At 33.9% G+C, this 15,499-nt stretch overlaps 1 protein-coding gene and 1 pseudogene across 1 annotated transcript; one reads left to right on the top strand and one right to left on the bottom strand.

The window, feature by feature from the left end:
• Positions 1–2,735: 2,735 nt before the first annotated feature.
• LOC108747992 (tafazzin homolog) lies at positions 2,736–10,318 on the bottom strand. The gene is made up of 5 exons (XM_018485934.1): positions 10,067–10,318; positions 6,190–6,318; positions 4,193–4,436; positions 3,259–3,513; positions 2,736–3,166 (listed from the first exon to the last, which is right to left on the bottom strand). Exons 1-5 carry the CDS (start codon positions 10,179–10,181, stop codon positions 3,127–3,129), a joined length of 783 nt encoding a protein of 260 aa, XP_018341436.1. The 5' UTR covers positions 10,182–10,318; the 3' UTR covers positions 2,736–3,126.
• A 4,906-nt stretch (positions 10,319–15,224) lies between these two features.
• Positions 15,225–15,499, top strand: part of LOC108748066 — a 51,557-nt pseudogene continuing 51,282 nt past the window's right edge.

Genomic DNA, 15,499 nt, shown 5'->3' with positions numbered 1-15,499 from the left:
ATGAGCGATGTTAGATTATCCCGTTTGGCCTATTCTACGTTTTGACGAAATATAATACAACGCTTACTTCGTTTGTATTAGATCTGCCGTCCAAAAATGAGCCTAAACGTACAGAACAACCAATCAAAATATCAATTGTTTTGGAAAATTTGTCATTTTTACGAGTCGTTTGGTATTATATTCTTTCCATATGTATACACGCTAGAAATAGAAAAATTGTGTGATTAAAAAAAATTTGTATGATATAATAGTAGTATATAATTGTATATTATCTAATTTACGGAACATGCGTACAGTAATTATGCTGGGAGCAATTTGAAACATTTTTAGATTTATCTTGATTGACATTTTTATGACTGCTCGACTGTAAATCAAGAATATACGTTCGCGATATAATTATTCGAGGAAAAATTCCATTTTCTAGTCCAACATATCTCCCTGTTATTATACAGTTGATAGCACCATACAATTTTATAACATATCTTGTTTAACGCGGGCCAAGTTTCGCGATCGATTTTATATTATTAACTAAGGCTTATTTTTCTCTTTCTATATATATATATATATATATCAAATTTTTTTAATATAAAAAAAATAAAAAGGCAGTGATACAATGGGGTGATAGTATGTATATTAAGTAAATTTTCTCTCGTTATACTCATCTACTGTTCTGTCTATTCAAAGTTTATGATATACATAATATATATAAATACATAGTTCTCGTTCGTGTTCGTACGATACAATGCGAGGATCGTACGCCGCTTTTGTATCGCTCGTAAGACTGGAATGTCCAGTTTTACAAATTAAAAACGTGCCAAGGGATTTGCGGTCTTCGTATTGATAGATTATATGATATCAGCAGTTACGTAATCCATAGCATAATCTATTTCTATATATGTCGACAACAGTTAAGTGTATGTCCTGTATAATCAATTTGTGGATATTATAATGAAATCTGTAATATATAATCACACCTTTTAATATATTTATCACTGTCTTAGATGTATATGGTAACTGTAATTGATTACGTGAATCTATTTCTGATGGCAACAATGATAACTCAAAAGGCATATAAATAATAAGATGGAAATATATGTTAGGATTATATATTTATCTCTACTCTTCAGGATCTACTAGTAATTATATCAGCTTCCAAAAGTCTACATACACTCAACAGTGTACAATAAGCTCTTGTAATCCTATGAAATTTTAGGTTCAACAAAATCTTGCAAAAAATATCTTAACGTTACCAGAATCTATATCAATATATTTGACAATATAAATATTTTTTGAAAAAAACAGACGGAGAACGATAGATATTAGAATTGTTTGTCGACAACAAAAATACTATTCTTTTATGGTAACTTGTGTTTATGCACATAGTAATAAAATCTTCAGAACCGATGATCAACGAACTCTTTGAGAATCCCTTATAATTGGCATAATTTTTATGTATTACTTTAAATTACCCTTTGCAAAGTCATTGCCTTACACGTTTGTAAACAGGTAGTGTATATAGCATGCAGAAATGATGTAGAAACTTTACGTATCCTAGAGAAGGGAACAAAAATTTTACGTTTTCTTCGTTAAGAACAATGTGGAAAATAATAAAACACAAGTTTTTATTTCAAACGCTAGAGAAAACGATATTTTAATACTTAATAGTATAATTCAACAAGTATATGATACATATATAAATTTATCACGTTCGAATAGCCCCAAAAATTTTGATAGCAGTCCGTGTGTATAGTATAAAAGTATATGTATTCAACATTGTGTATATACGCACACGTACGGGAGCGTACATAGATATGCGATTGTCATAATAACAGCTGTTGTAACGATTTAATATATCGCAATAAATATTTAAAAAAATCATGCATCATCAACGAACGAATATTGATTTTTTTCTTCAGCTAATGAATGAAGTAGTAAAAATTATTTTCTATCCATACTACATCTACATTTATGCTTTTCAAATAAATTTTTATGCAAATTTTAGAATTATAACATATTACAACTTACGAGTGGTAGGCGAATCTTTTGCGCTGTGCATTAATTATAACACTTGTTTGTTTAATTGCAAATGTAAATGCCTATGTAAATGCTACGAGTCTCCTAACAAAACGAATATAAATTGATTAATCGGCACGAATTAGCTTGTAACGAGAGCGAGAAACATATAATTAATCAATACTAGTGTGCTTTATTCGCGTTAATAATGACACTTTAGATTTTCGAAAATAAAATGATGGATGAGGTACTGGCATGATTTTTACAGTTACGTTATTAGACTTGGGTTGCATTACATAATCCTTGCTTGTACTATCAAAACTTTTATTGACAATCGTAAAACCATAATAATGTTATAATTATTCATACTATGTACATATGTAATATACAAGAAATCCTATTTTTGCGCGCGAGAAGTAGGACATCCTATATATAGATATTTATAAATCTGTATACAGATATTTATAAATCCTGGATATTATACAAGACGTTACTCATAAAATATATAACTCCTCGAGAATATATTAGGAATACATTAGCAAAATGTATAAGCTCATGCACTCCTTCATTAGAAATTTCTGATGAAATTGCAATCAACTTTTTCTCATTAAAAAATTCGTTCATCACTGTTTATAATATAGAAATTAAATATTTATAATGAAACTAATAAAAATCAAATAAAATTTACTAATAGTTTATACTTGAAATTAATTAAACGAAAACTAAATCTCGTGAAGATTTCAATAAATCACTTTTTTAAACAAATCTCAATTTATATTAATAGAAAAATATTTAAAATTGCGGAAGCAAGTGCATAACTTTGTAGATGAATTTTGTGTAGGCGTATCAAGTGATCTCTCGAAGAGTTACGAGGAATAATTTAAAAGACGATATAAACGTCATAGTTCGCAGAATGACTTCTAATACAATTGATACTTACATTACTCAGTATTGTCAAAAATACTACATATTACAAAGTACGCATTAAAAAAAACTAATTTCGTACAGATTTATGTTTACATACAAATCTCACTTTTGTTGATATCAATTTCTCTTTATATTTTTGGCAAATTAAGGCTAGACGGAGGGATGACGAAAAAGGGATAATTTTCGTCATAACTTAGCATGAAGCTTTTCCGTTGTTGCTTTCAATCTGAAAATGTTTAAATATTTTTTCACTTTCCTTTTTACATCGAGCATTATTCAATAGTTCGAAACATTAGACCGATATAATTATAGCACTACCTGGAAAGCTCTTGCTGAATGCGATCAGTTATCGCTTTTCGCGCATCCATCTCGCTTGCTTTTGATTCCCGCAATTCAGTCAGCAATCCGCTGAAGTCTATAGGCTCACCGTAATTCATGGTAACTCTTTTTCTCATTTTAAGCATATACGGCGGTTCGTTGGGAAGTACTTCATCCATACCGAGATGACAGATAGGAATTACGATAGGCGTGATGGGTGATTCTAATATTAATCTACCCACGCCCCATTTCAATCTAAACAATATCATCGATTGTATATCTTCACTGCGTGTGACTATAGTATTATTATTAACACGGAAATAAGAACCTGAGGTGTTTTTATAGCAATAAGAAAACGTGAATTGTAAAATATTGTTTTGTATATTATTTAACATGTTTCTTTTTTTTATAATTACTCTTTACGAATCTTTAAATGTGCAATTCCATCGAAAATGTGCAATAAAAAAAACATTATATTAATTAAAACCTTTATTTTATTATAAATACTGTCATAATAAGTTACTTATTAACGATACTTGTTCTATTTAATATTTATTTGGTTTCTTACTTTTTTCAGAAAATTCTGATTAATCCGAATTCTTTAAATACCAAAATATTTAAAAAAAATCAGATGACTACTTCTGGATTAATTTCTACAAAACGCTCATCTATACACCACCTCATTTTTCGTACATATACAGAGATTTATAAAAAGATAACATTTATTATAATTTAATAATCTACTGTTATCAAAAAATAAGTTCAATTTTTATCTTCTGTAGTCGATTTGAAATTACAAAAATGTAATTTACAAATTATAAATGTTTTTGCATTTTAATTGCATTAAAATATACGGTGACGGAGTAGACAGTATGCGTAGATCACGTTATTTGATCTCAGAACAGAAGATTGTAAAAGTAATTCGAGTACAAACCTTATCTCTTCCTTAAGCATATTGACTTTTCCCTCGGGGAAGACATGCACCCACTCGCCAAGAGCCAATCTTTCGATGCAGAAGTCCACGGCTTCCTGATATACGCCGTCTCCTCGGACGATGGGTATGCACTTGCCGAGCATGAAAAAGTAGGAATGCCAGACATTCGTGAAACAAATGTCATGCGCGGCGAGCGACCATCGTACCTTATGTCGGCTCCACGAGTGCCTGAAGTCCAGGGTCGCTAAATGAGTTCAGAGATTTTTCTGTCTTAAATTCTTTCATTCGCGATCGCATATCGGCGTCGTTCTGAGAAAGAAAAACACGTCTCAAAAGAGGGACAAAACGCACATGAGGATGTCGATTACAAAAAATTAACATTTGTCTTAAAAAAAAATTAAAAAATATATAGAAAAAAAAATGCTTTTAACTATCATCGGTACAGAATCAAACGTCAGGGACACAATGAACTGAAGAACAAAGATACAAGGAAGAAAGAACGAAGAACGTACGATAAACGGGGCATCGATAAACGAATGACGCAGATATTCATGCTTACTCTCATTGTCAACTAATGGGCGCTTATCGTCATTGTTCTTCATTCACGTTGGATCAATTCTCGTAGCTAATCATCTTATCCTCATTATTTATCGTCAATTAATGTCTTGTACCAGCGAGATTATAATTCTTATTCACAATAAGAAGTACAGACAACAGGAACACGCTCTAAAAATATAAATTAAATAAGAAAAGCGTCAAAGTTAGATGTTGAAGTAATATTCCTATATGTATTTTAAATACATTTATCTGAGATATACGTATGACTGCGTGTCAATTATTTTCAGACCTGCAACATAATCACATTAAAATAATATTAATAATTTCACAATAATAATAATTTCCAATTAAATTTCATCGCTGATTTGATGCTACAGGTTAATATAACTCCTTACAGATTAGTGGCTAGCATCCCTTTACAGGTTTAAGATGCTATCGTTTCAGGTTGATTATGTTGCAAGTCCGAAAGTAATCGGCGCACAGTCATACGTCTGAGATAAATGTATATAAAACCCGACTAGAAATTAAAATAAGATCCCGATAAAGACTTTATGTTTGCCCGATTTAATATCAGGTCCCGAGTTGTGAGATATTATTGCTTTATTGAGACCAGAGTAAAGAGCACATTGTAGATTAGACTCTAGATTTTATTCTCTGTTCCTGATGCCTATGCCTTTTACTATGCATAAAGTTTAAATTCCCGCGACTCAACACTGTAAAAAATAATGCATCAACAGCATATTTTAATTAAAATTAATTTTATTAATTCAATAACATTAATAAAATTAATTTTAATTAAAATATGCTGTTGATGCATTATTTTTTACAGTGTTGATTAATGAAACAAATACGTCATGCTTTTGTTTTAATAAAATTTTATTTGTTTCGTTAATACTGTTGTTAAATTAACAAGATTATTTTCGATTAAAATAACGTTGTTAAAATATCTTTTTTTTTTTTCAGTAAAGTAATTAGTTTCAAAGAAATTATTCGTGCTCTGTTGCACAAGCTATCAGTAATTTTACTTAAAAAAATGATGTCTTTCGATCAAAATGAATTTTTATTTGATTTCTCTTTCAACAACCGGTTGGTCCCACATCATCACGAAGCGACAATGTATTTTGTCCTTACGTTTCATTGCGTCCGCGACTCTAACTGCGCGGGATCGTAAAGAATGCCTCGAAGCATGCCGTTTTATTAGACGGGAGAATGAACGGACCGCCGGCACTATACATCCCCGATGATTCGTACGTTCCGCACACGCGGCATTTTATTTTTCTCAATTTCTCGAGACGATAAATCAGCCGCGCACAACGTAAAGTCTTAGCCCCGCGTGAGGCTGAACGCGGGGGAGGGAGGAACTGATGATACGTTATTATACGCAATGCCGAAAGGCATTTAACAAACGACGTAAAGGAGAGAAAAAAAAAGTCTCTTACCCCATATACCTGGATCGTCGAAGCAACTGTGATGATTCGACACGGTAATGAGCGGAACATTTTTCGGCCGGAGGTCTAAGGCGCGCACAATAATGTGCTTGTTGTACACCGTTGTTTTGTTCAGCCATTCTTGAATATGCAAAAGAGAGAGAAATTTTTTTGTTAGATTATGCCATAGAGAGTGGTATTTTCGGTGTCACGATAGCAGTCCGAGGTGTTGTGAAAAAGTAGAGCGAGAAGTTGACCCTTGAATCTTGCCTTGACGCAGCACGCGAAAGATCATTGAGATTTAATCGGTGTCGTGGCTCCTAATCAATTTGGGAAATTTAAGAATCAGACTTTTTTCGCCACACATTATCGAAATATGTACTCTACACGACTCATTCTCAAAAGAACTCCGATTTCTATTATTTAATACCCGTAATCTATTATTTAATACCCGTAATCTATTATTTAATACCCGTAACAGACTACGGATTGATGATTACGATTGACGGTTGCCTAGTTCTACTTCAATCACGATGTAACGAGTCCATCGTAATTGACTGAAATAGAAAACTGGACAGCCGTCAATCGTAGTCGTCAACCTGTGGTCTGATACTCCTCTTATGGTCTGATGTCATAAGTTGATTCGACGCTACTGTAATTGCCCATAATTATACGTTTTTGTTTACAATAACTTCAAGTTACATAAACATACAAAGGAGGAAGGAAGAGGGAGGGAGAGCGAGAAAGAGAGAGAGAATTAATGATGCGATTAAAATTAATGATAATTAATGCTTTATTACAATATAAAAAAAATATGAGACTTTAGCATTTATATCTCACTTTTATCGATAAATGTGCTTTTAAATGCGCATTTATAGTTTACGTCACAGATACTACAGAGTCTCAGAAATAGATGAACGGATTTATCGATAAACAGAGATATGAATACCTAAGATTATATATGGCACATAAAAAACATAAAGCAGTAACATGTAAACCATAAGAGAGATCGAGGCTAGTTTTATCATTGCGTTTCGTTTATATATTTATGACGAAAGAGATAATGGAAAAATTACTACAAAATATTTCTTTTATAACATAGGTACTTTTCCATAAGTTTCATTTAAATCAAACAAGTATTACAATAGAAAAAAATCTAATTCAAGAGGAAACAAATAACTTTTTGAGCATTTCGTATTAATGCCCTTCAGCTTGAGAAAATCTAAGTGATGTATTATTAGTTAAAAAAGTGTCTTGTAATATACGTTATTTTGAGTAACGATGATAATTTGTTATAATACAATGATAAATTTAAAAGTTTATCATAGAGGCAACTTAAAGTGATGTGTACTAATTTACACATATGTGTAAATTACTTTTTATATTGATATGTATATCCGATATGTATATGAGAGTAAATTGACTGCAATACAGCATGTTTGTATTTCATTTACTGCAAAAAAAAACTATGCAGTGTATAGAATCATTACTGAAACGAAAATATAGAGAAAGAGTCTTTCTATCATATAATGATATTTATTTTCTTAATATACTTTAATTATAATAATTTAAAAAAATCTAATGCCAAAATTGTGAAACGGTGCTAATAAGTTTCAATCTCTCCTAAGCGAATCAGCCAATCACAGTAAGACAATAACATAAAGTAGAAAATATAAAACGTTGTCAGCTGCTTACATCTTACTGTTTAAGCTTTTTTATGTAGCATAGCCATTATCCTAAGAAAAAATAATTAGCGATTGTTTGTTATTAAAATATAATAAATTACCGTGACTGCGTGAAGCTGTTATTGCAAGTCAGAAAACGTATGAGTAACCAGAGTAACCTTTAGATCTATCGTGTATGTAAATTGAAACGTTTATACGCAAATACATAAATTATCAGAGTATTCGAATTATTTCTAGTAAAAAATGCGAGCAAAACCACAAAATTCACGCAAAAAAATATTGACAAAAGATATAATTTTTCAAATTAATAAAATTTTATTAAAATATCTCACGCTTATAAATCAAAATCAACATTATTGTGGCATAAATTGATATCAGAATTGAATGGCGCGTAAAAATGTTATCAATAAATAAATTTATTTGCATTGACAGAAAAGAAAAAAATTCAGAAATTAAGATTAATGTTATTTAACCTAATAAAACTAAAAATTTATATAATAATTTTGTTGTTCATATTGATTCTCACTGATCGTAATTTTTATATAATTATTACTAATTAATTTATTGTATATTATTATATTGCAACTTAATTAAAACTATGTAACTTAATATATAATTGTAGTTTAATATACAATATAGTATATAATTAAAAAATTTTTTCTCCCTACATTTTATTTTAGTTAAATACAACAAAATAAATTTCTGAAATTTTATTAATAATGTTTAATTATAAGTTTTCTACTCAATCATTTAACATTTCCAAATGCAAACGTTTGATTTTAAAACTTATATGTATATCACAGTAAAAAGTATTTTCTACTCGTATTAAAATAGATTCTTGTTAAAATTTTATTGTTAAATTTTTAACATATCTAGAATATTAATTTAACATAATGTGTCATATTATCAATGAATATTTTGTGCTTCTTGATATTAAAAATATACAAATTTAAATTACAAATAATAACGAACATAATAAAATTTTAAAATGTTAATTCTTAAATGAATGAATAAAAGATGGACGTAAAACTTGAATTTCTTTACGCAATTTTTTTCTCTTTTTCTCTCTAATATGAAAAAAAAAGAGGAAAGAAGAACCATGTAAAAAGAATTGAAAAGGTTATACATTAATATATTAATATATAAGTATTTTTACTGGCAAAAACATTCTTCCACAATTTATTTCCAAATCTTATCAAAATGTCATATTTTGTGTTAATATTTACATAATGTTTGTGTTATATTTTAATGTATAGCCTTCTCTTGTCAATGTCTTACACGATTCATCTTTCCTCTTTTTTTTTCACATTAAAGAGAAAAAGAGAAAAAAAATCAACTGCACAAAAAAATTCAAGTATAGAAAGAATAGGCTTATATTAATCTTATATTAAATTAATACAAAAAAATTGGATCGTTTAGGACACATAAAATATGTTAAATTTAACATCAATTTTCCAACTGTTTATATTTGTTTTAAATATTTCAATACATATTAAAATACTGTTTTCATGCAAATATATTATTTCCTAAAATTTATAGAATTATCATACAATGCGCATGTTAATTTCAAGATAATTGAAAAAGCATCAAGACTGCCTCTTATTTTCAGAACTCTACTTGTTTACAACATTACACACAGTATGTGTAGAGAATATTATATGAGACGATCCATTCAACAATATTCACTATGATTGATGATACAATAAGACTTTCATCTCTTTTTTTCTCTCTCTCCCCAGCAAAATAGTGTTAACAAATAAGGTTTATTTCTACCATCTCATATATTACAATCCATGTAATTGTATCATACGCGCAATCGTATACTCCGCAGCTGCACTGACAATTTTTTTTCCATAACGTTGACGTTTTCTTCGTTATCCACGATGCGGTATACGTGCCATGATGGTAAACGACCATGCTTCGATATTTCCGCGCGACGACGATCATCGTCGATGTCAATCGCGACGAGATGCCGTATTGGGTGTTGTCTGCTTTTTATTTAACCATGCACATCGCCGCGAGCGAGCAATGGCAATGGCTCTCATATGCGAAACGCACGAGGAAATTCGCTCGCATCTACCTATCAGATTAACTGTTGCACAGAATCGACTTGGAATTCGCTCAGCGAACCGTATCAAGCGATCCACTTTTTCGGGTTGATAAATTCCACGCGTGGGCCGGCACGCGGGACAACGTGCTCTTACCTATGATGATTTTGGAAAAAATGCCCACCGCCGCGAAGGTTATGCTGCTCGCGATGTTCCAGAGTCGGGACGGGTTCCGTAGTTTCGGTATGATCCACTTAATATCGTATACCATCGCGTCGACGGCCACCACCGTGCCCGACGACTAAGAAGAGCGGACGGCGGCGCGGCGATTATATCGACGATCGGGAACCGACTTCCCCGTGATACACCGTCCGGTCTTTCGTAACGCGCGGCAGCCATCTTCGTGGCGAGTCCGCGCGCCATGTTTCGCTACGCGGTCACGTGGCCACGCGAGCGCGGCCGAGCGACGCCGACGGCAACCGATTGCGACCGAGTGACGACTTGACGAGTGTTGAGCCGCGCAGCCGTGCAGCGTTACACCTGATCCGCGAAATTGGATTTAGGTTCGCTACTTCGTTCCCGGCCTTCCGCTCGCGCGATCATAATTATACAGAGTGTCGCGTTAAATTTAGGATTTGTAGTGACCTTTTCTTTCCGTTTGGCGCCAGCTTGTCACTTGCACGCCGCATGCGATTAGTGCACTGAAAAAAAATATAGTCAAGTTTTAAATATTTAATTACTGAATACTGCCAAGTAAATATTTATTAAATATAAAGATATATTTATTTGATACAAGAAATGTTAATTTGATTTAACAATTATTGTTTTTATTGAACAAATATTTACTTACTGTAAGTAAATGTTTAGTTGGCAGTATTGAACTAAATATTTATTAAAATTAACTATATTTTTTTTCAGTGTGATAACGCGACTTGCGCACATTATAGATGCGATTAGACTATGATTTTATAGTTTCAGGGAATGGAAAGTTACTTTTTTAAAGTAACGAGTTACTCGTTACTGATTTTTTTTAAAGAAACTCGTTACTTGAAAAGTTTTCCGTACTTAAAATTAATCTAAACTAAGTGCTACAATAAAATCAGTCTGAAAAATATACTTTTGCAATATTTTTGTTTAAATGTTGATAAAAGTAATACACAACAATGATATTAGCTTTACTTTTTAGTTTTTTCTTAAAAACAATAATTTCGTAATTTTGAAACATGTAAAATATGCGGCAAACTGAGATATCTGTCCGATATATGTCACGTAGAAATATTTTTTAAATCCTACATATAAACTCGCAAACCCGCTTTTGATTATTTATATTTCCTATAATCTTACAAACATCAAGTTTTACTGGATACTACTCGAGAAAGATAAATAAAGGAGAAACTCGTTTAACGAGGAAAATACATCTCGATTTGAAATAGAAAAAAAAATCTACGCTTTTTTACTTTAATCCCTTAGATGTTGAAATAAAATAAAAGTACGATAATAATCTTAAGAAAAAAATTTTTTTCAGAGACTAAATTCGATTCAATTATTATAATAACACACGATTTCTGATAGAAACGATAACAAAAGATTCTTAAAAAGATTTGATCCATAATAATGACTCAGTTCTACTTGTTGACGCAGATAACTTTAATGATGACGGAATAGCTAGGATTATTCATGAACCACGTGTGCTGTCAATAAAATGCTAATTGCTAGCAACACTAAGACATAATTTCGATGGTTTAACTATAATAAAAGCCTATTATTTCCGTTTGATTTGACGTATCTCTTTCGCGATTTATAATTATATCACGGTCGGACGATCGGATATCGTGCATATAACGAAACAAACACGCACGCGGACGAGAACGAAGCGATCGAAAAGTGGAAAACGAAGAGTGGAGGGAATGGCGAACGCGGAATATTAAGCGTGGGAAAAAAGACACGCAGGAGAACAGGGCAGGAAGGAAGGAGCAAGAAGCGGATACCGAGAACTTCAGACTGAGTGAACGTGAGGGGCCCTTAAGGAGGGTACGAATGAGGGAAAAGTACGATTTGGATTCAATACGTCAGCAAAATTTGATCGGTTAAGGAAAAAGGAAATATAAAACCTTCTTTCGTTCGCCGTGATAGAATATTTTATTTCTCTTCCGAAAACTCCCATCCACGTCTTTCTTCTAGAATAATTATGATAATAATATGATAACGTTATACATACAGTAATAATGTGCGTATAGTTGGAAAATTTGTGTTAAATTTAACGTATTTTCATTTCCCAAACGGTCCTTTCACATTTTTGCATTAATTTAATGTACGTATAATAAATGTGTTGAAAGGTAATATAAATATTGTGTACAAAATTAACACAAAAGATGTTACACGTTAACACAATTTGGAAACAAATTGTGAAAGCATATTTTATTAATAAAATTAACATTTAATATGTAAAATGAACACGCTATGCACATTTCATTCATTTATTTTAAAAATGTATGTTCCACAATAACATTAATTGTGTGTTATTTAATTGTTCACTTATTCATAAATAATGTTATTATAACATTAAAAATGTTTTATATCAATTAAACGAAATATTCGAACAGCACAATTATTATTATTAACCTTTTTGTATGTGTTAACAATTTAGTTAACCATGAAAAATTCAACAAGGATTAGTTTTAATATAAATAGGTACGTTAAAATGCTTTTTACTTCTTATATATATCTCATGCATTAGTTCTGTTCGCGTCGTTTGTACTTTTTGCATTCAGCATCTTCGTTTTTTCTCTCTTCAACGCCAAATATATATCTATCTTATTTTAAGTGCAAAAATATTTTTGGGGATTCATGCAACGCGAACAGACTCATTATGAGCGTCAAAAGTGCAAAAGAAACGCGCGACGCAGCCTGACAGTTGAATGACGGATAATTTCGGAGTTCATTATAAAGCGTCACATTTTTTTCCATCGGGAATTCGTAATCTCTTGATTACAATCTCGTGAAATCGTTCGGCTCAGGCGAACGTCTGCTTTGATATCCGAACATTAGCATTACCTCTCTATTTTTGGTAAGTGTGACCAGCTTTAAACGTGCATTATTCCAATCTTTTTGTTATTCTATTGATCCTCTTTTTATTTCTCTGGAGGTAGAGGAGCCATTAATTTAATTATTATTACTATGTAATAATAATTACATAGTATTAATCGTAATTATTATTACTAATAACAATTACGATTACACATCGCCATTACTTCGGCCGCAAAAATGTTCAAAGATTTAAAGCATAAGAATATTCGCGTTTCTAGAAGTTGCGAGACAACGTACACGAATGTCGGAGCTGCTCAGTTGTTTGGAATAGATAAAAAAGGACGACGTGGACATAAACACGAGGCAGTTAAACCGGCGAGCGAAAACAACGGAATAAAAAGCATGACTAATAACATTTCCAAACGGCATTTAATTCAATATACATCGCCATTAAACAATTCGATACTGCAGTAAAATACAATATAGCAAGCGCTGTAATTCGATGTTAAAAAATTTCGGATACAGCCGCTGTATCTTGCAAGAAAATAAAGTCGAAATATCGTGTTACTATAAAATCATTAAATCGAAGCTTTCTCGAAGAATCGAAAATAAATAACTATAATAGTTTTCTAGTTTTCGAGACACTCTGAGGCCAGGCAAGCAATCGCGAGATGAAAGTGATACACTTATCCGCCAGCTCTCGTCACACGCAGTTCACTGTATAATGTAACAATTTTAATATTTACAGAAATAATTTTATACTCGTGTCTAAATACTAACTCGTTAATATCGCTCATCATTCGTGGCCACTATTTAATCCGAATTCTTTAAACATCAAACTACTACTATCACTCTGATTGATTGCATCTTTCATCGTGGATGCAGCTACGACACGCTATTAGCGATCGAAGGAGACAAAGAGAATCAATTGAGCTACAACGGGAGCGAGTTAATCGGTGAGTTCTCGGAATTCGGGATCCTCGTTCAGGATCATCGTTGAACGGATCGGTCCTCGAGAGCCTCCCTGATAACTTTCCGCGAAACGCGCGCGTAGCCAGGCAGTTAACCACGAATACAATCGACACGCGAGCCATCGACTCGCAAAGGGCTCGTCGCCGATCGCACATTCATTTACGATCACGAGTGAAAATCTGCGCGCGCGTGTAAGGAGAAACGATGGACGGAAGAAGAAGAAAAAGAAAAAGAAGAGGATCGCGAAGCGAGAGAGAGAGAGAGAGAGAGAGAGAGAGAGAGAGAGAGAGAGAGAGAGCAGGCGCGCGAGTGCGACCGGCGGAACAGGAGGTATACAATGATGCGAGAGCGTTGAGTCGGGACCAGGTCTCAGCAGGCGCGAGGGATGGCGGAAGAGGAGAAGGTAAGGAGAACGTCCAGTGGCATCCGCGGTGTAGCAGGAGGAGGGTGATCGCAGAAGCGACGACGACCAGTTGTGGGGAGTTGGGCCTCATCTCGGCGGTCAGTTCGACTTCAGTCTCGCGACTCTTCGTGTTGGTGCGCCGCCGAACGAGAAGGCCAACCTTCGATAAGTAACAGATCGGCATTTCGGCGAGTACTTCGTGTCGTAGCACACCGGTGCCGCGAACGACCGATCGCGAGAAAAGTACGTTGCCGTTGCGCACTCCTTTACTTCTCGCTAGAGCTATCCTTCACCCGGTTCGCGTGATTCGAATCGTGATCGATTTGATTCCCTCGAGTTCGTACATGATATACATACAGTTCGCGAGATGTGATCCAGTATTGGCTTCGATTTTTCGAAATCTCTCTCGATCGGAAAAAAGTTGATTCAGCGGACAACTCGGCTGCCGACCCTCGTGAAGTTGTCAGCGACGCGAAGTTGCTCCACCAACGCCGGTTGTAGTGCAATTATTGTCAGCGACGTGAAATCAGTGAAGTTTGCGTGAATTCAGCAGTTCGGTCGACGAACGTGTTAGAATTGTTGTTAGAAGGGAAAAAAATCGGAAGCAGGGGAAAAGCACGGATTGAAGTTTTAAACGTTCAGCGTGACTCGCGCGTGTTATGTGTTAAAACGGTGATGCTGCGAGGCGATGCCCGCGTCGTCGTCGTCGCCGTCGCCGTCGCCGTCGTCGCCGTCGTCGTCATCGTTGTCACTCGTCCCGATCGTTATTATTTCTCAGTATTCTCGGTATCGCGCGGTGAATTCGCAGGGCAGCGCGACGGCTCGCGGATTATTACGCCGATTACGGCGCGGTGGTTTGTGTCGCGACAAGTGCAGCAGGTGCAGGTGCGCCGATACCCGGCGATGCAGGACGCCGTGATATTTGAATCGCGAACGCGACTAGTAGAACGTCTGTTTCTCGGAGTTTTCGGTACGGAAGTGATCCGTTCGTTCTCGCGGGACATTAACAGCAACGGAGGATCCACAACGTCGTCTTGCCGGTAATCTCCGTTGGACCTCGCCGTGGACGCTAGCATTGGCGTCGCACTCCGCAGAGAAAGCAGCAACAGGTATGTACGTACACACACACACACATACACAAACACACATACATACATACATACATACATACATATATATATATATAT

This window comes from Trachymyrmex septentrionalis, unplaced genomic scaffold (assembly GCF_001594115.1).
Source record: "Trachymyrmex septentrionalis isolate Tsep2-gDNA-1 unplaced genomic scaffold, Tsep1.0 scaffold21, whole genome shotgun sequence".
Classification (NCBI taxonomy): domain Eukaryota; kingdom Metazoa; phylum Arthropoda; class Insecta; order Hymenoptera; family Formicidae; genus Trachymyrmex; species Trachymyrmex septentrionalis.
Note: the sequence above shows the minus strand (reverse complement) of the source record. Positions and strands in the feature narration are given on the sequence as shown.